This window comes from Lactuca serriola, chromosome 3 (genome assembly GCF_051521515.1).
Source record: "Lactuca serriola cultivar US96UC23 chromosome 3, Lser_US96UC23_V15, whole genome shotgun sequence".
NCBI classification, from domain to species: Eukaryota; Viridiplantae; Streptophyta; class Magnoliopsida; order Asterales; family Asteraceae; genus Lactuca; species Lactuca serriola.
In genome coordinates this window covers 99,222,766-99,248,820 of record NC_136410.1, presented here as the reverse complement: position 1 = coordinate 99,248,820, position 26,055 = coordinate 99,222,766, and the positions used below count along the sequence as shown (strand labels likewise).

At 35.6% G+C, this 26,055-nt stretch overlaps 1 protein-coding gene across 3 annotated transcripts; it reads left to right on the top strand.

The window, feature by feature from the left end:
- The first annotated feature begins 360 nt into the window (after window positions 1–360).
- Window positions 361–4,755, top strand: TRM26 (RB1-inducible coiled-coil protein). 3 transcript variants are annotated; one of them, XM_079030947.1, is made up of 7 exons: window positions 361–618; window positions 1,473–1,501; window positions 1,619–1,763; window positions 1,958–2,037; window positions 2,103–3,557; window positions 3,648–3,798; window positions 3,903–4,755. In XM_079030947.1, the coding sequence occupies exons 3-7, from the start codon at window positions 1,682–1,684 to the stop codon at window positions 4,514–4,516; spliced, it is 2,382 nt and encodes a 793-aa protein (XP_078887073.1). In that variant the 5' UTR covers window positions 361–618; window positions 1,473–1,501; window positions 1,619–1,681; the 3' UTR covers window positions 4,517–4,755. The 3 variants fall into 3 exon arrangements, with proteins under 3 accessions (XP_078887073.1, XP_078887072.1, XP_078887074.1); XM_079030946.1 differs by lacking the exon at window positions 1,473–1,501; XM_079030948.1 differs by lacking the exons at window positions 1,473–1,501; window positions 1,619–1,763.
- Window positions 4,756–26,055: the final 21,300 nt, after the last annotated feature.

Here is a 26,055-nt window from a genome sequence, read left to right as displayed (position 1 = left end):
TTAATAATATTTTGGATATGTTAGGATTGGTCATGAAACACTAATAATATTTTAGATATGCTAGGATCGGTCAATCATAAAACACTAATAATATTTTGGATATACTAGTATCCGAATCATATGAACCTTCTACCGAAATTTTACTCCCGCAAGAGCAGATAGGAGGTTGCAAAATTAAGCAATATGTATCCTTTTTTTAATGAATTGTCCTTGAATTAAATGATAAACATAAGTGTTATTTGATATAAAATTGTAATTTATTATGCCTTTTAATAATTTGATAAATCAAACGGTTATGATGATAGCCGTATTCGATAATTAAGAAATAATAAAGACAACACGATGTAGAGCTTTTGGGTCGTGGGAAGTCTCATGCTAAAAGGCCAAGCAGCACAACTTTTTCCTCATCTCGCCATAATTATTTCCCGGTTTAGATTCCCTGCTACGCTGCTTCTCTCAATAACTTGTACTTTCTTCTCTCTCCCACTCTTCCAACAAATTCTTCAATGCGCTGAATTAAATGATGATGATGATTATTACAAGTTCGATTTTCTGGTTCGGATCTGAAGGAATTTCTGGATGCTGATGATTTACTTGATCATGAGAAGAACAACAACGGTAATTCATAATTCCGATGACTTTCCTTTATTCTTATACATAGATTTCCCTGCAATCATGACATCGGATTCATGATTGTTTCTCGAGTTTGTTGAATTGTGATTATCTGTGATGATTTCATCAAATGAAGCATATATTGTCAAATGTTGTGTATATATCTGCCATCGATTAACTCGGTTTCATCAAGTTCATTCTGCTAATAATTGTGGATTTTTGTTCAATTGAAATTGTTTTGGGTAGTTGAATTATGTGTTTGACCTTTATCCATTTGTGAGCTGAAATCTGATTAATTAGATGATTGAAATCTGATTACTAAAAAGGAACATCTTTGCGTATAGATAAAATAGGAGAAACGATTTTTTTGCAGTTATTTTGGGATGAAGCAGTTATTTTTCTATAAAAGCGATAGAATGTTGAATACAGTTTAAAAAAAGAGAGCAGTTATTAGTTATTACCTGATGTAAATTTCTCTTTGAGACTCCTATTTGGATTTTTACTATTGTTTCATTGCATTGTGTGATTTAATCATGTAACTAGATAAAAAGAAAATAAGAATTGAAATAGTAGCTTTTTCTGGTTATGATTTTAACAAGATAATGTGATATTTGACTGAAAGTAGATTACAACATGTAACAGGTAGGCCCAGGCTGTGCTTAATTATAATGCACTTCACTTGCCAGATAAATGTGTTTGTAAGAAAATGTGTCACCACATAAACAATTCAGAAAGAGGATTTTTTTTTTTTTTTTTTTTTTAAATTGCTTAGACCCACATCTTCATTTTTTTTTTTGGGTATTTATATGCAAAGATTTTGATGCAAGTTTAATAAATTCAAAGAACTCTGAAATTTCCAGGTTCTAGCTGAATAAAGCCCCACTCACATGTAAGATAAATATTCCGTGTGTTCTTTGGTGTTTCCTCTGTATTCTTTTATTTGTTTCTTAGATTTCAAGGCTATTAGGTTTCGATATATTAAATTATCTTATTTATGGCTTTACAGGCTGTGAAATGAACTTTTCCCCTTGAGCACATTCACGTTTCTTGGTGGCGACACTACCTGTATATGGGAGGATTCTTCCACTTAGTTGATTTAAAACAAGGAACCATGGCTAGAAAAATTGGTACACAAAAGAGAAATGTTCATGGTAACCATTACTAACATTAAAATCATACACAACCCATTTTTTTCATCACGTAAAACTCCAAAACCGAAGAAAAACCACGTGCCTCCATATTCAAAAACTTCCAATAACTTAAGGCGTAGTTTTCAATACCTTAAAATGAAAGAAGAAAGAAAGAACCAAACACTTCAAGTGATATTGTAATTGATGCCTTTCAGGTTTAGAGGCCCCACGCAACAGTTTAGACCTTCCTGTTGGAACTTACAAGAGCTACTACACACAACAAGATGATGGAGTGGTAAGATTTTTGTGTATATATATGTATCTAAAATTTTCATTTATTTTAACTTTATAATTTTTCAGCATAATAAGCATCAAGGGACACATGACTGGTATGAAACTGGCTATTTTCCAGCTGAAGCTCCAATGAAGAAGTTAATAAGTGATGAAATGACGAAAAAGCCCAAGAGCAGAGGAAACGCCCCAAGCATTGTGGCTAGATTAATGGGGGTGGATACAATGCCAATCGATACAAAACCAGTGAACGATTTTTATAAAGAAAAACTCACGAGAAGTAGCTCAGCTAGCTCTACTGTTTCCTCAAAATCTATCAAACAGATGAATCTGGATTCATTTCATTTAAACGAAGAGACTGATTCTGACGAATGGAGTGTCAACACGTCATCAAAGAAACCCATGCCACGTGAGCATCCTCAAGAGGAAGAACTACAAAAGTTTAAAAAGGAATTCGAGGCATGGCAGACCGCAAGGTTTAAAGAATGTTCAAAGATAGTTGAAAACGTCGCCGTTTCTGACCAGTTCATCGCTCAACAGAATCTCAACAAACAAAAAATGGCTCTTTACGCAAATCCAGTCGAAACACACGAAGATTTACGAAAGTCTCGTTCTTTGAAATCAGATGAAAAACGATCGTTTTTTAAAAGAAGAGAAACATTAAGCGAAGATTTCGACCAGTATTCAGCGCCGACGAAGATTGTAATCCTGAGACCTGGTTTTGACAACGTTAGTAACTCCGAAGAGCCATGGGCGACTTCTTCTTCACATGCTTCTGAAGATAGAAATAAAATCGAAGATTTTCTAGAAGAAGTGAAGGAACGGTTAAAACTGGAGTTACAAGGTAAAAGCGTCAAAAGAGGCGGCGGAATCGAAACGCCGTACAGTGAGCGGCTGTCGGATCCAAAACAAATCGCGCAACGAATCGCAAAACAAGTGAGAGAAAGCGTAACGAAAGACCTCGGAACTAATTTGCTTCGATCCGAATCAACAAGATCTTATCAAACGAATTCTCCGGAGTTCATTAGCAGAGATACGAGGAAACATTTGTCGGAGAGATTAAGGAATGTTTTAAAGAGAGAATCGTCATCGTCACATTCACATTCAATTGATGAAACTGAAAACGATATTCAAAGTAAATCGTTCAGGTGTGGGCCCGATGATGACCATGATGATATGATTTTGTCTCCTGTAAATCTTGTTAGATCTTTATCTGCTCCTGTATCATCGGGAACGTCGTTTGGAAAGCTTCTTCTAGAAGATCGACACGTGGTAACTGGTGCTCATATTCGAAGGAAACATGAAGGTAACGAAAAGTTATTAGTGAAAAAAGAAAGGAAAGATCGATTCAATTTGAAGGAAAAAGTGACAAATTTGAAATACAATTTGTCTCTAAGGGCAAGATTATTTGGGAGAATTAGAAAGATACATTCAGCTAATGATCAGTTTCGTGAAAATGATCGGTGTTTTGTGAAAGATATTATGAATGGACCAACGGTTATGATGAACTTTCCCGATAGACCCGTGAGAATTATTATTCATTTATTTATTTATTTTATTAAATATTCCAAGATTCTCCTTTTTTGTTAACGAATTTATACATTTCGATTTTAGGAAAACTCGACTGAGGTTCCACCTAGTCCGGCGTCCGTGTGTAGCAGCATCCATGAGGAGTACTTTAGATATTGTGCGAGTCCGACCACAACTCCATTAGATGACAATGATATGCCTCAAGCTTTTAGAGACATCAGCTCCAATTTAAATGGTATTTGACTATTTTCCATTACACTGTCTATTCCATTTATTAGTCATTCTATTTCGTTATGGTTTTGGGAATATCTAACAATAAAGTTGTTTGTTAACTAACAGAGCTACGGAAACAATTGAATGAACTTGGGAAGGGTCGAGTATACGAGGAGTCTCAAATCGAAGAACAACCGTATGATAACGAGGTCGACACTGTAGACCTTGAAGATGAAAACGAAGCATACATACAAGACTTACTGGTTGCATCCGGTCTATACCATAATTCATTTGATAAATCGTTGTCCAAATGGGACACATTTACAAAACCAATAACCAACACGGTTTTTGAGCAAGTTGAATCATCGCAAAAACACATAGTAAATAGCAACAAACTATCCTCAACAGAATCCGACCAACGAAAGATAGATCACAAGGTATTACTTGATTTACTAAACGAGGTACTCTCAATAGTGTTAGCTCGTAGAAAAGGTACGGGTATTAGACCGCCACATGGCGACACGTTATTGGACCAAGTGTGGGGGATGTTACGTGAATATTTACATGCTTACGTCGACAAATCTTTTTACTTTTTTGACACGATGGTGAGTAGAGATTTACGGTCAATGCCATGGATGGAATTGGCGAATGAGGAGATTGATGTTGTTGCGAAGGAGGTTGAGTGTCAGATTTTTAAGGATCTTATGGAAGAAACGATGAGGGATATGGTTAGACTGTAAAAATGGGTAAATTGTGTATATATATGAGTGTGAATGAAATGAGTGAAAGTAGATGGGGTTGAGGTTTGGTTAGTGTAGGGATGTTTTTTTGTGGTGTTTAGAGTAAGGTTGTTTTAATTGTAGGATTATGATCATATTTTGGGGTGCTTTGGGTGTTTTCTTTTTTTGATTGCATGCCAAATTATTCTTGATAAAATGCTACTTTTTTAACCAAAATTTTAAATATATAGCTTCTTATATTTGGGGTGCTTTGGTTGATTTCTTTTCCGAATTAGTAATGCGTATTTTGTTGGATGATTTGATTTTGTTATACTTGCAAGATTTGGAGGAAACACAACTATTTCCTTGATGCCACTAACTGAAGAATGAAGAATGATAATAAAATGCTGTTGGAATTGGTCAGGGGTAAAATTGTCAATCCGTTTAGGGGCCAATTGGTATTTAACCGTAAGTAGTGGGTTAAACCTATAATACTACAACATGCATTATAAAATTAAGCACACACACAAGGTAAACAAGTGAAGGGTAGAGATTATGGGCTCGTAGCCTCAAGCCCTATACATCACAACCTACTAAAACTCTAAGCTACCAAATGGGATAGCTACAATAATTAGCACCCGTGACAAAGACGGTGTTGAGTGTTGACCCCTGACAAAGATGGTGTTGCGCGACCAAATCCCAACCTTAAATAAAGGGGATTTTTCTATGGAAAAATAGCGGTTGTAGACATTTTTTAAGATTGAATTTTAAAATATGGCCATGAACAATTGGATTTTCGGATAAAGACATGGATTCTGCAGAAATAAGCTCTGAGGTCTCCGTGGAATAATACGGAATGGTAGAATCGTAAATAAATAAGGGTATTATAAAAAAAGGGAAACCCACGTAATCCCCTAAAGCTTCCTGCTCCACCGTCCATTCGGGTTATGAAATGTCGATAAAGAATCACGTTGTGAGACATGCGGCATGGGCTTACCTTCAACCCATGTCCACCTCCCCTGAATCCGACGGAACCACTGTTCTCCATCGCCCCTGGATTCAATTCTCCGGTGCTATCATCCGTCTCATAACTGCAGCCTTCGATTGCCTCCTCTAAGCAGGAATCATCGCCTCCAATTTGTACATCCGTCCACCACTTCTATTCTACCGATCAAAGTCCCCTCGAGCGTCTAAATCTTAACCAGACGGGTTCTCTTTTACCCGAATTCGACCCGGATCTACGCAACTGCCATTTTAGAAGCAAACAGATCTGGTTCTTTGGGCAAGTGGCTTAAGCAAGATTGAAGCCATCGAAGAGAAAGAAGAAAATAAAGATCACCACTGCTGCTTACGATTGAAGCCATCGTCATTGCACTATTCATCATCTCCTTCCTTTATCCCTACAATAAAAAAAAGGGAAACACCTACTGCGGAGACCTCCCTTATACCACCCTCATTCGAACCCAAAACATCCCAATAGCCTCCTCCTTCGATCGAACCAGGAAGAAAAAAAAAAAAACTTGTGAATTTTTTTTTTTCGAGCAAAAGAGAGAAGAAAAGAAGAAGGATGTCTTGATTTTTTTTTTCAGATACACAGCAAGAACAAAGAACAAATTAGAAGTTGTGTTTTGTTTCTTTATTTTTATTTATTCCGGCTGCACAAAGGAACACGTCGGACTAATGAGAGCAGGTAACCTAGGGTTACCTGATGAATTAGATAGCGAATTAGATAGCTTAAAAGGTTTCAGAAAAAATAATGATTAAAATGTACAAAAAAACAATATAAGTGTTTTTTTAAGCACCGGGGAATAATGCATAGGGTTTTTTATGAGGTTTTCCTAAAAAAAACCTCAATATTCATTATGTGGATTACTTCTGAGGAATGATCTTATTTTATTGAGGTAGCTTCGAGAAATAGATCTTCAGAAAAAAAAATTCACATCGATTCTTCAAGGCTTATACTCATTCCCTAACTAATTATTTTTAAGAAAAGATTATGATAGTATGAATTTATCTTAACAATGTTTGGAATGAATGTTAGATGGAAAAAAATTGATCTTTTAATCGGAGATCTTTACATAAAAGACTCATTGGAAATGATTTTTTTTTTCTGAAGATCCATTCATCGGAACTACCTCCGCCGAATGAGTTCATTCCTCGAAGGTAGCTCTGCGGAATGGATCTTAAGTTTTTTTTTTAATACTCTGATTTATTTACGATTTTGTCATTCCGCGGAGCTACAGTGGAATCCGTGGAGCACTCAGAGCTTACCTCTGCGGAATCCATGTCTATACCCGAAAATCCAATTTTTTTTGTCTATATTTTGGAATTCAACCCTAAAAAATATCTGTAGCCAGTATTTTCCCTTTTTCTATGTACCCTAGTTTCCTAATGTACTCTTTTTTTTTCTTTTTTTGTCTTTTTGTTTTTTTTTTATATATATTTTTTTGTTTTTATTATTATTACATAATATTAAACAAATTAAAATCTTGTTTTTTGTCTTTTTCCTTTTAAATTGCTTGGATGTTACTTTTTTATCGAATTAAAAAAAATGATTTTTTAACGATATTAAATAAACAATCTTAATGCTACCTTTTTGTGAAGTTTGAAGTTTCATCATATGAACCATGTCAACTACAGATTGAATTTATTTTGTAATTAATACAGAATTAGAGATGATTACAAATATTTTAAAAAAAAATTATGAATTTAAAATTTTAGCCTTAAAAAAATAAACAATCTCTAAAGATTGTTACTACAACGTTATTATTAAACATGCAATGTTATTATTAAACAAACTAAATATTAAACAATAAAAAATAAAAATTTTACATTCGATTGAGCGTGATACAACGTAAGCCTACAATGTTATTATTAAACAAATCAAAATTTTACATTTTACTAATTATATAATACATTAACTCTTTCAGGACAACGATTATTGCATGGTATATATGGTGGAACGTAAGCATTCAATCGAACATGATACAATGTTTTCCATCTAATAAAACGTGCTCATTTGTGCATATTCCGTATCCAAGAAACATTAGCCATTTGATGACCCTCTTGTAAATCAACCTTAACATAATGAAAATCGTTAAGGAGGGAGATATCTATAATTGGATGATTTGGGAAATTTTGTGGACTACTCTAAAGTGGGAAAGACGTTAAAGATTTGAGCTTGCTTAAGAAATGAACAATAACACCATACTTATTAGCAATTAGAATACCACTGTCAGGCATAATCATCAAATATTTTTGAATCGCGGGTGTTCCATAGAAATTCAATGCTTCACTAATGGTATTTATGTCATTTGCAAAAACCACTATGTAATCATCAATGTGCATCAATAACTCTTCGTATAAGTACGCCTGAATTTGATGCCAATAGTCTTCACTTTAACCAAGAGTAACAGCTACTACCCGAAATCCACAATGTCCATCTCCTTCTACATTTTGTATGTTTGACTGAAATATCATCCATAAGTGTATTATCGAAGTATGATCTTTGATACGTTAATTCTTGGTTGAACATTGAAGATTCTCCAAACGAATATGTATTGTGCCTCTCTAGTTCCGGTTGTTGCTTTAAATCAAACATATTAGACCCCAAATAATCTGGTGCATACGTAAAAGAACTACTTCTACGAGGATCTTGAGTTGTCGGAACCGGAGGTTTTGCTTGTGATGGTTTTGTACTCGCTCGTGGACATCCACGTGTATTTGTATGAACGACAGGCTCAGAAGCCATAGTAGGTGATGACTTCCATATATTCATTATTTTTTAAAGATAATTAGCCTTCACATCGTTTGAATGACTATTATAATGTGACATCCCCAAAATCACGGCCAGAAAAGACCGGTTTTGTTTATACTTTATTTCAAAATCAGAGTAACCTTTTAATAAAAGAGTTGCAGAATTTGTCCCAAAACAATATTATGATAAAGATTTATCAAAAGCATTTCCTTAGAAATGTATTTCATTAAAAGACTCGGGATGTCATGTTCGATACAGTACATAAGTATAAACAATACAGTATAAGCCTTACTACATTATTTCATATCTACAGGCCTATATCCGTAATCCCTCGTCCAAAACATCACATCTATGCTCATGCGCCACTACCTGTAATACAAGAAACTGAGTGGGTCAGGCTTGGGAGCCTGGTGAGCACATAGGGTTTTCAACCCACAATAAATAAGTTTATTAACTTTATCAAACCAATCAAACCCGATTACCCATTCCCGTTATCCTCACTTTACGTCCCTAAGACATCTAACACAAGGGACCTAGTCCAAGGACTATCATCGGGATGGACACTACTACTAAGGGGATTCCTCAGCAATAAATGTCCTTAAGGCAACCATGTGGGGGATGGAGTACATCTGGTGAGCACACAGTTCAAATAAACACACAGTTCGAATAAACACCTACAGGTTGCGAGCCTGCTAGTGTTCCACTGGACTGTCTAGAATAGTCTATGGTCGTCATCTATACTCCGCTAGATGACTGGATCATCAATAACATCTATAACGAGACCTCTCATTATTTTATTTTGTCACACATCAACTAATACATCTACCCATGTTTTACCCCAACATTTTCGTAGATATAAAATACATATAAAGTTTAAATCATTGAAAACATGTATAAAAATGTTCATCCAGCATAGATAGAAAGTATTCAGGTAATATGCACACATAGCACGTAATTTATATAAAATACTTCATATCTATGTGTAAGCTGAAAGTAACTATACACTCACTTGAAAGGTGGTGACTCAGCACTCGGACAGCGCTTCGATACTCTCAAAACGATTTTCCTTCGATAAAACCTAGTATCGATACCACTAGGGTTTAGTCTAACGATAACCGTGACAAATTAATAGCTTAGCTATTATTTTTATTATATAAGTGTTAAATAACACTCAATATAACTCATAATAATAGCCCAAATAATTATTTTAAGGACCTAATAACATTCCTATAATTATTTGAAAGCTATATTAAAAATTGCGTAAGCGTAGCACACTTACAGCGAATTTTATCGAAAACCGGAACTTATTTGGAGCAGTGTTTCGAAACCGAAAGACTCCTTTTTCTCGGGACTCCGGGAGCCTCGGGGCTTCCCTCGGGAGCTAGGGGTTTTATCTAGGGCTTAGGGGTGGTTTGGGGTTGTAGAGAGAGAAGTGAAAAATGGGTGAAAAATGAAGTTGCCTTCGCTGCCTTTTTATAGCCTGCGAGGCCTCGGTACGCTAGGCGTAATGGCTCGGATAAGATCAGCAGGTGGCAGTCTCCGAAGGGCGCGACGTGGCTCAAGCTGGATCGCATGAGGCTGAAGTACACGAGGCGTTCCGACCTCGCACGCGGCGCGTAAGGAGAACGATGGGCGTCCGATGCGAACGTTGGGCGTCCGAGAGGTGACGTGTCCTTCATCCGAAGCGAGCCGTGATCAGCAAGCAACGGCTGAGATCTTGCCACGTCATCGTTCTAGCATCAGATTTCGCAAATTGCACTCTTAACTTCTAAAAATCATAACTTTCACATACGAGCTCCGTTTTCGACGTTCTTTATATCCACGCGAAGGTGGGAACGTACTCTACAACTTTTGTTTAGACTCTGTCGGCTAATTTTGACTCAATTTTAAATTTTATATTATTAACAGGCCGGGACAGGATTGGTCCATTAAATCCTCATAACTTCTTCATCCGACGTCCGTTTTCGCCCATCTTTTTCTCGTTACACTACTTTTAACGAGATCTTCGATTCTCGTTCAGATCGTGTCGGCTAAAAAGCACTCAATCTAATATTCGAATTTCGGGTTGTACACTGCTAATCTGAAACTTCGAAAAATCATAACTTCTTCATACGAAGTCAGATTTGGGCGTTCTTTTTATCGATGTTCTTAGTTTAACATATTCTACAACTTTCGTTTGTATCACTAAGGCTAGATCTTACTCTATCGTAAATTCGCTATTTACGCTTCCCGGTATCGTGCCGGTTCTGTCGCGAAACTTCGACGGGCCATAACTTCTTCGTTATAACTCAGATTTCGGTGTTCTTTATATCCCCGGAATCCTTGTTTCGACCACTACAACTTTATATAATGATATCGGGCTTATCTCACACTTTAATTTTGACGCTTATTTTTATTATTTATTAATTATACATATATAATTAAATAACAAGCACATAAACATACATAATTCACATAATACTCAAACATTTCATCTCTATTTCTTCAAAAAGAGTTACAATAGTTGACCTAGACTATTACATTGACAAATATGCTTAGCCCTGAAACCCGGGCGTTATATATAGCTATTCTTTAAAAGGTCTGACTCACCATCAAAAGTTGATTCATCGTATTGAGTGACCGACACAACTTTCTCTACTTCAAGTCTCCTCCAAAAAAAATCAGTTAACTCCAAGGGTATTTGTCGTCCCTTATTGTAATAAACTAAAATTTTGTGGGGCACGAGCCAACCCACAAGTACGACGTACTTTACACCCATAGTTGGCCTCAATTATATTTTGAAATTTTGGTTGATCTAATTCTTGGAAAAAAATTTGTAAAGCATGTTGTGAAACTTTACATAATAAACTTTTGAAAATGTCTATGGTGTGGAAATGCTTTACTTGGATTCTGTTTTTTTCAAGGATTCGTTTTATGGTTGTGTATTGTGATTCAACTGTCTTGTCAATATACTCAAAAAATATGTTCAACTTGGTGTAACGTCCCAAAAATTAAGACTAAAAATTTCGATTTTTAAATTAATAAAACCACTATCCAAAACAATATCAAGAAAACCATAGTGAATAAGAGTGTATCAATAAACATCCAAGTACATCATAGTCATGTAATATGCGGAACAATATGGTGTGTGCAATGTGGTCATCCCGAGCTCTTCCCTTTTGAAACAGAAGTACCTGAAAACATAAACTAAAAACTGTAAGCACAAAGCTTAGTGGGTTCCCCAACATACCACATACCATACATATCAAACATATAATGGTCCCCGTCTGGCATCGGGTCCCGCTCGGTAAACAGATATGTCAGTCATTAGGCCCCACCTGGCATCGAGCCCTACCTGGTAAACATGCAAACACATAAACACATGCAAAGATCATAAAGATAAATGCAAATAACAAAGATAAGTAGCATAAAATGTAATCATCAGGCCCTGCCCGGTACACATAACACATGTAATAGTCACGCTGAAAACTAGCATACTAATCATAACAAACCATGGGCCAGCATTGGTTCCTTTGACCCACTAAACATAGTGAGGAAACTTACCTATAGTTGTTGAAATACGCAAAAGAATCTTTGCCTACCGGTCCGGAAAATCCCCGCGCTATCATCATCAAAATAATATCCAATTATTAATTGGATCTCAACCTAGCCAAGAATCTAAGCTATTTAACCCATAACCATTTTAAAAGACCATTTTACCCTTTTCTTACTTGGCCTAACCCAACTACTCAAAAGGCTCGAATATTAAATGACAACTCAAGGCCCAATTATGGCCCAATCTTCCAAATTGGGCCTAAAACCCATCTTGGGCCTAAATACAAGGAAGCCTAAAATACTAGTCAAAAGCCTAAATCAGAAGTTTAACATCCAAACTTAGAAAGCCCAAACTATGGCCTAAACCAAGAAGGCCAAGCCCAAACGCCTAATTGTTGAGTATACGGGGCATACTCAACGCGTATGTCCAGCGTACTCCCCTGATTATTAGTTCTCTTTGTTGGATTAGGTGTCTAAACCTATAACTATAATTGGTATGTAACACTTAGGGCACTAAGCATTCAAGAGTCAAGGATCTTCAAGGATTGTATTGTTATTACTATATAACAAGTGAGGTAATATTCTAACCCTATTTTCTTTGTGAATTTCGAAAATTGTATGCTAGATCTAGGGTTATTAATTTGGTGTTCTATTTGCATGTTCAATTAGTGAAAAACTTAGATCCAAAGCAATTAGGGTTGCATGATCACATAAGAATATAGATATGTTCATAACTCATCACTCTTCATTAGGCACTTAATCTATTAAGACCTTTTGTTATACTCTCAGATCTTGTCCCTAAGGGTGACTTATCACGTAAAGTTGGCAACTTTACACTCATGCATGGCTTAATGGGACCCAATACTCAAAGAGAATCTTAATAAAGATCTTAATACATGCATGGACCAATATCCTTGTCACACCCCGAAATCCAGGGCGGAAACGTTCCGGGGCGGAGGTGACTTCATGTTAAGTATCACAACCAATGTGCATAGTAAGCAAAGTAAACAACCATTACATTACATATTAGAATTTACATTTGTTTAAAAGTAAAGTGTTACAAGTGTTATACATATGAGTATATGAACAAAAGTAAAGACGTGTCTTCTACGAACTCCATCTTCGCCAAAAGGATTGCTGAGTACCTGTCTAATGCGAACCTGAGAATACAAGCAGTTTGAAAATCAGCATAAAGTTGGTGAGTTCATAAGTGTTTTGTTTTCTGAAAATGAACATGTTTCCTTTAGTTTTCTGAAAAAGTTGTTATCCAAGAAAATCCCATATTTTCTTATTAAGACAGTTTAGTACGTATAACTTTAGACTGAAAACCATGGGAATACCATCCCGTATCACAGTAGGTAGTTTTAATACATAAAACTATAGATTGAAAACCATGGGAATACCATCCCGTACTAGATAGTTTTAATACTTAAAACTATTAAAAACCATGGGAATATCATCCCGTAATAGATCAAAGATAGATATAACAATCCGTGAATAAACTTATATTAATACGTATTGTGAGTCGGGTAACCATGCTAATATGACAACGAGACCTCCTTGACGTTCTTCAGGCGTCAGACGATATCTAGAATTTGTCACCCCAGGCGTGCCTACTTAACTGTAGCTAGCAGTTTAGGTGTGGGATTGTCAGTCCCGAATAGATCTATTCACAAATTCCATACTCTCCCTCCAGGAGACTCTGGTTACACTTCCGGGGAGGATTACTGATAACCGAAAGGGTTTAATAAAGACGAATCTCACAAGCTAGTATTAAATTATTCACGGTGTACTCGATCGTTAACAAACAAAATAATCGTTTCGAAACATAATAACCTATAAATAGTAGAATACAAAGAAACTACCTGGCATAATACTTTACATTAAACAGAGATAAACTAAATCAGACATAGTTTATCTATTAACATTGCATGAAATCCGAATTCACAAAACGAGAACTAAAGATCCCAAATTATTATTCCCATAATAATTTGATTAGTTTGATTGTTTCCTTTACTGAAATCCATGTGGTTATATTCGATAAAACATCCCTTATGCTCCGCATAATACATAAGGGGTAAAGATATCTAAAGATTTGCCAGATATTTATAGAATTACGTCAGTTTTTATGTTTCGAAAACATTTATAGTTTGCTTGTATTCCCCCCCCCCCCCCCTGAAAACATTGAAAAACACTGAAAAAGGCGTAGGGGTATGAACTCACCAGTCGAGGAACGTGTCGTCTAGGATGCTAAGTGTCAGATCGGGGCTTGAAAACACATGAGGTTCCTGTGTAATATGAAATGATACACAATTGTATCTAATTAGACTTCAAAACACTAATTAGATAAGAGTAAACACTTCTAGACGCGAAAACACTTCAATTCAAGTGTTTGGAGTGACCCGGGTAGCATCTATGGACGAGTATGGCTTGGATATGGAGATTACTCTCCAAGAGTAAACTCCTTTAGGAGTTTACAGTCCAAATGAACCACTCCCCATGAGTTTATGTCTGTAAACTCATGGTGGGGGTGTTCTTGGTTGCTAAATAGCCTTATAACTCATGAGGGGTGATGCTAGGCTTGGTTTCAATGCATTTGAATAAGATTTGAACATCCTAAGGACCATTTGAGGAGTTTACAACAGTAAACTATGAGTTTACGGCCGTAAACTCTTATGTGCCATGTCTTAAGGTGTTTTGGTGGTCCTAGGTCACTACAATGCACAAAGGAAGGTTCTAGGGTTGATTTCATGGCTTAGGAAGTGATTGGGACTTGAATTGACCTTGGAAAAGTAGTTTACGGTCTATGAAGATGTTATTGGGAGTTTAATACCTTAAACACATGAGTTTAAAACCGTAAACTCATGTTTATCCATGATTCATGGGTTTTAGTGGTTGTAGGTTAAGCATACAAAGTTCTAGGTCCAATTCCAAGCCATACAAGGTGTTAAAGGCACTTTAACACCCATTGGAGGAGTTTATGGTCTAAGGAGGTGTGTTTACGGTCCAAGAATGTTCTTGGGACGTAAACTCAAGTTTGTCCCATTTGTGTAGGTTTTGGTGCATTTTTTGAAGGATTATAAGGTTCTATGCACTCATGGAAGTTCATGGAGGCTTTTGGAGGTGTTTAAGGGCAATTTAACACCTTAAAAAGGTGTTTATGGTCCATGAATGAGGGTTTACGGTCCAAGCATGTTATTGGGCTGTAAACTTATGTCCATACATCAAATGGTACGATCTTGGTGTTCTAAGTCCATTCCTGAAAGTCCAAAGGTCTTAACTAAGCACTAGAAGTCGTTTGGAGGGGTTTGGGGCTTCAAAACCCTCTTTAGAGGAGTTCACGGTTTTGGGAGGGTTCCCAAACCGTAAACACTTGTTCATGAGTGTTTTGGATGATTCAAACATGAATTTTCATACCAATCAAGTTAGACAGCAAGTTAGGATAGATTGCTTACCAAATTGAGGCTTGAAAGGGGGGGTTTTTGGATCAATCTCGAGTTCTAGAGAGAGAGTAGTGAGAGAAAGTGTTTTAAGAGAGAGAAAAAGCTTCAAAATGATGTCACTCAATCCCTTATATAGGGGTTGAGTTTATGGATCGGTGGAATTCTACCCGATATTGACGTTAGACGAGGCTTTTGGTCCCACCCGATTAAGTTGCCGTAACCCGATATGGTCGAAACTAAAAATTCTCTAATTATTAATTTAGAATATTTTCTTGAGTTATTATCATGTTTGAATACCCATTAAGTCATAATAAACGACCCAAATTTAATGACTTAATTTAATAACGAAACGGAAACAATTCAAAAACGACGAATTTTATTGACGGAACGGGTTACAATGACGGAAAGAATTTCGGGTTGTCACATTCCTCCTTAAATTTTACATTTTTATGAACATGGGGACTTAATGGAGCTAAGATCTAGCATCCATTGCTTCTGGAGTAGATCAAAAGCTCAACTCTAACTCAAAAGACTCAAAAATACTCAAATAACACCATAAAGTATATGTAACACAAATGACTATCAAGGTGAGAGTTTTTTTTTACCTCAAAAGGCTAGAAAATGAGAAAGTAATTCTAGATCTACTAGCTCTGGTTATCCCTCTAAGCAATCACCAAGAGTTCTTCTTCTTCTTTTTCTTTCACTAAAACACCACCAAAATCACAGTTACAAGCTCAAAACTCATAGGAGGCACTTAGGGTTTCATTTTCAAGGTAAAGGGAGATGGAGGCTGGTCAAAAATGTCCAAGGGGTGCTACACTGAGGTTTAAATAGGGTGCAATCCCGAAAAATTAGGGTTTTCCCAAACTGTGAGTACGCCCATCGTAATCCCACATATGCCCAGCGTACGTGGGTGATTCCTAGGACTAGAAATAGCTAGTACGCTGAGTGTACTCATAGAGTACACCCCATCTACTAGCCAATGACCAAAATGAAAGGAATTTGCATAAAAGGGTTGAAAGGAAACTTACCAAAAACTTGAATGTTACATTGATCCTCTTACTAACAATAACATATTTCAATAAAGCCCAAACCTTACTTCCTTAAAAGCCCTAAAGCCTACATATAACTGAATTGCTGTCCACGATCCTGAAACACAGAATAATACAAAACATGGCATTAAACTTGGAGTAATTTGAATCCAAGTAGTTTTTAAATCTAGCATGTTGACTCTCGACTCTATTATTCGTGTGGTTGCCAAAGTGTAAAACTCTATTTGTCCATAATGATACAAACATTTGGTAACATCCATAAATTTTACGCCAAATTTAAACTTTTCCAATCACAAATAAAACCAAACAGTATTTGTTTACAAAATGTTTTCAATCATTATTCATCAGAGTGTCCCAATAACCAGATCATAAGGATGAGGAGCAGTATGGTCACGCCTTCGCCTTGCCATGATCTCCTGAAGTACCTGAAACATTAAACTGAAATCTGTAAGCCCAAGGGCTTAGTGAGATACCCCCAAAATACCAATACCACACCGATAATACCATATCAACAATAGACAAAACAACAACATGCATACTGGGCCATCGGCCTGACTGGACTGCCCTGCAAGGCCTACAGTCTATCTGAATCTGTCCCGAGCCTTCGGCATAATTGGACCGCCTCGTGGGCCTACAGTCTCCCTGGACAGCTCATAGGGTGTGTTGGCCTTCAACACAAAGTAGGACCGCCTCAACCTAAACAACAAGCAAATAACCATGTGCGCATAACTAGCATATACTGTCATATACAAAACATCAACATATTTATCTCACTGATCATCAATCATAGCAATCTCTCATAACTAGAGCATCGACCTAGCAGGTCACTATCATACCAATCCCTACGGATCATAAGAGCATAACATATTGTCTATCTTGATTCCGATGTAACATATCATAACCATAGGTAGCATACCATAACAATAACAACTAAAGGGTCGGCCTTGGTGCCTTAGACCCTATTGATATAGTGAGGATAACTCACCTTGCAGATGTCGACTCGGTAGATAAACTTCAACCCTCGGATCACCGCCCGAAACTCCACCACCTATTACCATAGCATAATCATACTCATAAGTTCCCAACCTTTCAAGGTATCCCATAAGCCAACTAATCAAACGCTGATCAAAGTCAAAGTCATTAGTCAAGGTCAACAGTCCATGTTGACCCTAACTCGCCGAGTACCCTCAGCTACTCGCCGATTTCCTTGAAGTACTTGCCCATTCGCCGAGTCACCGGAGTAACTCGTCGAGTTCCTTCAGTTTATGATCGAAACCCTAAGGCCACTCGTCGAGTTTCCTTCTTGCAACTCGACGGTTACACACGCATACATAAATTGGGGAAACCTCAACCGACTCGCCGAGTTGCTCATCCCACTCGTCGAGTTTACAGCAATCTTCATCGGACTTGTCGAGTTGTTCATCCAACTCGGCAGGTCCAGGCTCATCTTCATGAGACTCGCCGATTCAACCTTGCGACTCGCCGAGTTCCTTCATTCCTTAAGCCATACAGACTCTTTGAAGCCATGCAGTGGCTCCAAATTACAGATCCAAGCTTCTAAGGCATGCTTTTCACGTAAAGTTGCAAACTTTATGTGCATGCATAACAACAAAGGCTCTAAATGTCAAATCCAAGCTCACAATGGGGTTTCATACTCAAAGAAGCTTCATACATGACCAAATTTGTGTTTATCCAACCAAGTTTGATTGAGATAATTGAAAGGAACTAAAAAATTAAAAAAAATCGGTGAGGAAATATATAATAATTCATAATAATATAAACTGTAATTATTCATAATGATATGAACTCTGTTTGCCCATAATGATATACACTGTAATTATTCATAAATTAAATATCTAATAATTCATAACTAAATATGTAATAAAGTAATTCATAAAGTAAATATCTAATATTTTGTGTCGTTGAATCGATGAGGAATAATTCATAAAGTAAGCATATAATTCATAAAGCAAAAAAATAATTGAAAGCATCTCACATGAATTATATGTAAGCATATAATTCACATGTGATTGTATCTTTTAAGATTCAAATGTGAAATTCACAATAAAATTTAATATATATATATATATATATATATATATATATATATATATATATATATATATATATAATTAATGAAGAACACTCATACAAAATGCATGTTTCTATATAGACTTTATGATGGGTTTTAGCCATAAGAACATCGTATGTGCTCATGCAAACCCTAATGCTTAGATCTAGGTTTCTCTATTGTACATGCATTCATCCAAGACTTTAAACCCTAGATCTAGCATACAATAATGATACTAAAATATGAATTAGGGTTTAGCTCATACCTTGATTGTTATGTAGTAATAACAATCTTAAATCTTCCTTGTAATTGGCTTTAGAAAGCTTAGAGTCACAAGTGTCACTCCTCTAATGGCTCACAAACACCAAGAGCAAGAGGATGAAAAAGGAGAAGAGAGGAGGCACCAAAAAATGTGTAGAAACCCTAAGGAGTCAGTTGGCCACGTTTTTGGTGCCCTAGGGGTCCTTAAATAGTGAGGCTATTAGGGGTATCTAACAAGGAAACCCTAATTTGACTGCTTAGGCCCTAAGCAACCCATGGACTCCCTCCTTAGAGACCTAGGACAATTTCTAATGGGTTTCCCCATAGAATTCATCCACCCCTCTAATATGGAATCCATTAGCCCAATATTCAACTATCATACAATTGACAGCTCTAGTCCCTTAAGTTTAATTAATGTCTTTTAGCCACAAAATTAATTCTTAATTAATTATTGACTAATATTAATTAAACAATATGATTTCTCCTTTAATATATTATTCTCATAATATATTAATAAATCATATTTAATCCTTTCTCTCCATAATTCATCCTATCAAGTTGCTTTGGTGAAGGCAACCCAAAAGGACCATGCACCATCGGGTCAAGTACATACCAAAATAGTTATGGACTTAGACACTAATCCAACATTCTCCCACTTGGATAAGTCTAATAACTATTATGCATATGACTGCAGATCCTGATCAGCAATCCTAGCTTTCAAAAGCCGCTGTCAACTCTGATCTTATCAGATACGTGTCCTTTAGATAAGGGATCATATATTCTTCCATTCTAGATATCGTATAGACTGCGACATGGATTTAAATCATTCTCTCTGTCTATGTGTTGTTTCCCGATTTCTGATTTATGACGACTGACAACAGACTACAATTGAACACATCAAATTAGTCCCGACTTGGCCAAGCACTTAAGGTGTCATCACTAAATCATTGAGGGCCCCACAAATATCGCTTTTATCCTACTTTGGGTAAAAGGAATGGATAAACTTCGACTCAATGCTCGCTTACACTCACTCACCGAATCACACACAACAATATGTTTTATAACACCAAGTTACTGGTGCGTTTACATATTATCAATGTGTAACCGACTCGCAAGATACAACTCACACATCTCGGTTTCAAGAATATAAGATATTATCATCTCACCAATCACTCGTGATAAAATCCATGAAGTGATCCAAGTGAGCGTGGGTTTTATCCAATACTCTAATCTTATAGCAGCACTCATGAACCCTGCAGCAAACTTTTTCTATGTCTAAAACACTGTAGACAATCTACAGTCAGATTCATGACAGTCTTCTTTCATTCCTACTTCCAAAGAATGAGCGACTGTGGAGAGTTTGAATAATCTTATTATTCGGGAAGTCAAAACATGCAAAGTGAAACACAAGAATAATACTAATCCTATATGGCCTCAAACCTTTGAGTATAAATAAAACATTTTATTTAATCACCATATTGATTACTCATTATTTGTTGTTTCGGGTAATCAACTTCTTACTTGAATTATAACAACAATTGTCCCATGCTCTTAGCATGTACACTATCTTTACCTATGGTCCTTTATTTTTGAAATAGTATAATTGAATAACATTTTCAATCACACTTATTTCACAATTCCTAATCCATTAGTATAAGAATACAAAATTCTCGCCACTACTAGAATATGTTAGATTCTAACATTTTATGCAACAATCCTTTCGTAATGTCACGGCACAAAAGTCACCAAGACTCGGCCAATGAAATTACAAAGTACTCTATTGGAGATTGTTACAAGACAATTCCATAGTCATGAAGTCTCACATTCAAAGTACATTCCTTTGAACATCCTTCTTGCATAGAAGTTTCTAATCTAGACATTGATTCTCAATATCCAACTCCCAATATGGAAACATTTCCATATTTTCCATATGACAAATTATTGTAAATAGAATCTTATCTATTCATAATAACGTCAATATGGTCCATCCATAACTATACTTACAACTGTCCACAAGCGACCAATCCTTGGCGAACCTTAGATTGTCCTTGGCAGTTGTTTAATTATTTTAGTCAAAACCGGTTCTATTTCCTTTTTCCCTCTAAATGCCCTAGGCATTTGGAAAATTTTAGAACGATCGAATATTATAGAATATGAAATTGATCCTATACCCGAAGCGTATGGGATACAATTCATAATGAAAAATGTGATACTTTACCAGTTTCTTACTATAATATCGTCATTATATTTCTATTTGCTGTGTTCTCAAAATCCAAACTACGAAGAGGGATGTCATAATCATAATCGAACTTTGAGAATGCAAATACTGAATATACCATTGACTAAATTCAATTAAAATTTATCGATCTAAGCTTTTAGATTAGAAACAAAGTATAACATTATATCCCTTAATTATAGCAAAAACAACTTTTCAACCCCTGCAACTTTGCAAGGTGAAACTTTTGTTTTTCTATAATTAATATTGCCAACTTGTAATACTAAATAATAATCATGCTCCCACTAACATGATGATTATATCCATTCCATCATAATATTTATGCTCCCACTAGCTTTGACACGTATTTAGGAACCATCTAAACTTCTAGTAATCAATACTTATTGACTTCCAAAGTTCATTGTTTCTAATACGATGTGCTTCGATAAGCCTTTATCTAAGCTTCTCAAAATCACACACCTTTCCTTAGACAGCTCACATGTGTGTCCAAACTAATTCAGAACTTATTTTACTAAGTCCCAAATGTTCATACTAATTGCCAAATCTCACAATTCGAACTATGAAAAGGGATGATGTAACATAATCGAATTTAAGAATGCAATTTACATAATTGCTATCTCCTTAAAATATCTCTTAGTGAAAGTGTTTCCTCACAATCATTTTCATGAAGGAGAGAAACCTTATGACACTTAGATTTTATGGTGTATGTGTTCCTATCCATGTGAATTTGCCATTACAATAATCGAAAGATAATGTTTGTGGCAAATTCAAAATCTTATGGACAGAACTTGTTCATTCTTAATTTCTTGCCATCAAGGGTCCCACCATTGCTTCCAAATTATCTAGCAGCTCACCTATGCCAATCAATGTACTTTCATTGAACAAGGTGTTTGCCTTATGCATTCTAATGAGAACTCGTAGAACTCATATGCATAATCACTCAACAGAATTGTCACAGAAAATAGAATTTTGTCAACACGATAGGTTACAAACCTCAAGTCGTGTGCTAGTGTTTAATAGGTTTACTTTTGATTAGTTCTTGAATCTTTTCAAGATCTTCAGACTCCCACTGACCTCTTGACATATTAGATTCTCTTATCAAGAAACATTTCTTGATAAATAAATATCCAAGAGTTAGTGTGTGTCTATATCAAGACAAAATATTGCACACATTTGGTCTTAGTTGGTCCTTGTCTTCTACAAGACATCACAACTTACCAATTTCAAACGTGCAAGATAAAGAAAAATAATTTTCTACTTCACATTTGATGAGTGTGTGTCGCTCAATTCACAATCTTGGAATACGATTCTAAGACTTGATTTTGGAACGAAGTGTGACTCATCCTTTTGATTTAACCATTTCAACAATTTTCAATTCCTCTTCTTAGTCATACTAGTGCAATAAGATGTCCTTAGAGGATCAATTGTGATACGGTTCTTAATCATTTATACGATCACAAAATCTGATACAAAAGTACTCTCCCTTCTTCTTAGATTGGAGAAACTTTTATCTTTCTGCCTAATTGATTCTTCATATTCGTTCTGCCATTCACTGAAACTTTTCAATGATTCAGAATTCCACTTAATCTTGTAAGCATAACCACTTTTACTAGACCTCTAGTAAATTGTGACGAATAGTCTTATTGTTATTTGTGATGGACTTGACTAGTGCACAACATTGTGAACCCGTTCTCCTAGTCCTTTACTTAACTCTTTATCAAGGAATTAGTCTTAAATTCTCTAAGTACCAAGATTTCCGTACATCACATGATTCAAATCATATGATTCCATGTTTCTGTCCAATTGAAACTTGGGTGATGGGAATCTTTCCTTACTTAGAAAATTTTGACACTACCATAAATAACATAACTAAGAATCACATCCATTTATAGAAATACACAAACATCAATTTTTCACAACGATTTCATTGCAAGGATATACATAAATAAGATAAATCAAAATTTATTTTGTTCATAAAAGCAGCGGAAAACATGTCCTTACAATGCAAAATCAACTGAAAAACTATGTAATCAAATATTCCTAACAACTCTATCATAACTTCCTAAGCTCAAAATCTGATCTTCGAATCCATGCGATCGTGATCCATTTCTTTGTGATCAGACTCATCTTGCTCTTCCATCAAGATTCCTCTCTTTTCTTTGATTCTTCAAACATTCAAATGTAATCTTATCACATTATGTATAAAGAATCAATGAATAGGAACTTAATGGAGTTAGATAGTGGAGTTTACATGATTTCTCCTTTAATATATTATTCTCATAATATATTAATAAATCATATTTAATCCTTTCTCTCCATAATTCATCCTATCAAGTTGCTTTGGTGAAGGCAACCCAAAAGGACCATGCACCATCGGGTCAAGTACATACCAAAATAGTTATGGACTTAGACACTAATCCAACATTCTCCCACTTGGATAAGTCTAATAACTATTATGCATATGACTGCAGATCCTGATCAGCAATCCTAGCTTTCAAAAGCCGCTGTCAACTCTGATCTTATCAGATACGTGTCCTTTAGATAAGGGATCATATATTCTTCCATTCTAGATATCGTATAGACTGCGACATGGATTTAAATCATTCTCTCTGTCTATGTGTTGTTTCCCGATTTCTGATTTATGACGACTGACAACAGACTACAATTGAACACATCAAATTAGTCCCGACTTGGCCAAGCACTTAAGGTGTCATCACTAAATCATTGAGGGCCCCACAAATATCGCTTTTATCCTACTTTGGGTAAAAGGAATGGATAAACTTCGACTCAATGCTCGCTTACACTCACTCACCGAATCACACACAACAATATGTTTTATAACACCAAGTTACTGGTGCGTTTACATATTATCAATGTGTAACCGACTCGCAAGATACAACTCACACATCTCGGTTTCAAGAATATAAGATATTATCATCTCACCAATCACTCGTGATAAAATCCATGAAGTGATCCAAGTGAGCGTGGGTTTTATCCAATACTCTAATCTTATAGCAGCACTCATGAACCCTGCAGCAAACTTTTTCTATGTCTAAAACACTGTAGACAATCTACAGTCAGATTCATGACAGTCTTCTTTCATTCCTACTTCCAAAGAATGAGCGACTGTGGAGAGTTTGAATAATCTTATTATTCGGGAAGTCAAAACATGCAAAGTGAAACACAAGAATAATACTAATCCTATATGGCCTCAAACCTTTGAGTATAAATAAAACATTTTATTTAATCACCATATTGATTACTCATTATTTGTTGTTTCGGGTAATCAACTTCTTACTTGAATTATAACAACAATTGTCCCATGCTCTTAGCATGTACACTATCTTTACCTATGGTCCTTTATTTTTGAAATAGTATAATTGAATAACATTTTCAATCACACTTATTTCACAATTCCTAATCCATTAGTATAAGAATACAAAATTCTCGCCACTACTAGAATATGTTAGATTCTAACATTTTATGCAACAATCCTTTCGTAATGTCACGGCACAAAAGTCACCAAGACTCGGCCAATGAAATTACAAAGTACTCTATTGGAGATTGTTACAAGACAATTCCATAGTCATGAAGTCTCACATTCAAAGTACATTCCTTTGAACATCCTTCTTGCATAGAAGTTTCTAATCTAGACATTGATTCTCAATATCCAACTCCCAATATGGAAACATTTCCATATTTTCCATATGACAAATTATTGTAAATAGAATCTTATCTATTCATAATAACGTCAATATGGTCCATCCATAACTATACTTACAACTGTCCACAAGCGACCAATCCTTGGCGAACCTTAGATTGTCCTTGGCAGTTGTTTAATTATTTTAGTCAAAACCGGTTCTATTTCCTTTTTCCCTCTAAATGCCCTAGGCATTTGGAAAATTTTAGAACGATCGAATATTATAGAATATGAAATTGATCCTATACCCGAAGCGTATGGGATACAATTCATAATGAAAAATGTGATACTTTACCAGTTTCTTACTATAATATCGTCATTATATTTCTATTTGCTGTGTTCTCAAAATCCAAACTACGAAGAGGGATGTCATAATCATAATCGAACTTTGAGAATGCAAATACTGAATATACCATTGACTAAATTCAATTAAAATTTATCGATCTAAGCTTTTAGATTAGAAACAAAGTATAACATTATATCCCTTAATTATAGCAAAAACAACTTTTCAACCCCTGCAACTTTGCAAGGTGAAACTTTTGTTTTTCTATAATTAATATTGCCAACTTGTAATACTAAATAATAATCATGCTCCCACTAACATGATGATTATATCCATTCCATCATAATATTTATGCTCCCACTAGCTTTGACACGTATTTAGGAACCATCTAAACTTCTAGTAATCAATACTTATTGACTTCCAAAGTTCATTGTTTCTAATACGATGTGCTTCGATAAGCCTTTATCTAAGCTTCTCAAAATCACACACCTTTCCTTAGACAGCTCACATGTGTGTCCAAACTAATTCAGAACTTATTTTACTAAGTCCCAAATGTTCATACTAATTGCCAAATCTCACAATTCGAACTATGAAAAGGGATGATGTAACATAATCGAATTTAAGAATGCAATTTACATAATTGCTATCTCCTTAAAATATCTCTTAGTGAAAGTGTTTCCTCACAATCATTTTCATGAAGGAGAGAAACCTTATGACACTTAGATTTTATGGTGTATGTGTTCCTATCCATGTGAATTTGCCATTACAATAATCGAAAGATAATGTTTGTGGCAAATTCAAAATCTTATGGACAGAACTTGTTCATTCTTAATTTCTTGCCATCAAGGGTCCCACCATTGCTTCCAAATTATCTAGCAGCTCACCTATGCCAATCAATGTACTTTCATTGAACAAGGTGTTTGCCTTATGCATTCTAATGAGAACTCGTAGAACTCATATGCATAATCACTCAACAGAATTGTCACAGAAAATAGAATTTTGTCAACACGATAGGTTACAAACCTCAAGTCGTGTGCTAGTGTTTAATAGGTTTACTTTTGATTAGTTCTTGAATCTTTTCAAGATCTTCAGACTCCCACTGACCTCTTGACATATTAGATTCTCTTATCAAGAAACATTTCTTGATAAATAAATATCCAAGAGTTAGTGTGTGTCTATATCAAGACAAAATATTGCACACATTTGGTCTTAGTTGGTCCTTG

Excerpts from the sequence above, each read along its gene's own strand:
- TRM26 (XM_079030946.1), top strand. The coding sequence starts at position 1,682 with ATGGGAGGATTCTTCCACTTAGTTGATTTAAAACAAGGAACCATGGCT. Across the intron at positions 1,764-1,957 it reads ACAAAAGAGAAATGTTCATG|GTTTAGAGGCCCCACGCAAC; the intron begins GTAACCATTACT and ends GATGCCTTTCAG. Across the intron at positions 3,558-3,647 it reads TGAACTTTCCCGATAGACCC|GAAAACTCGACTGAGGTTCC; the intron begins GTGAGAATTATT and ends TTTCGATTTTAG.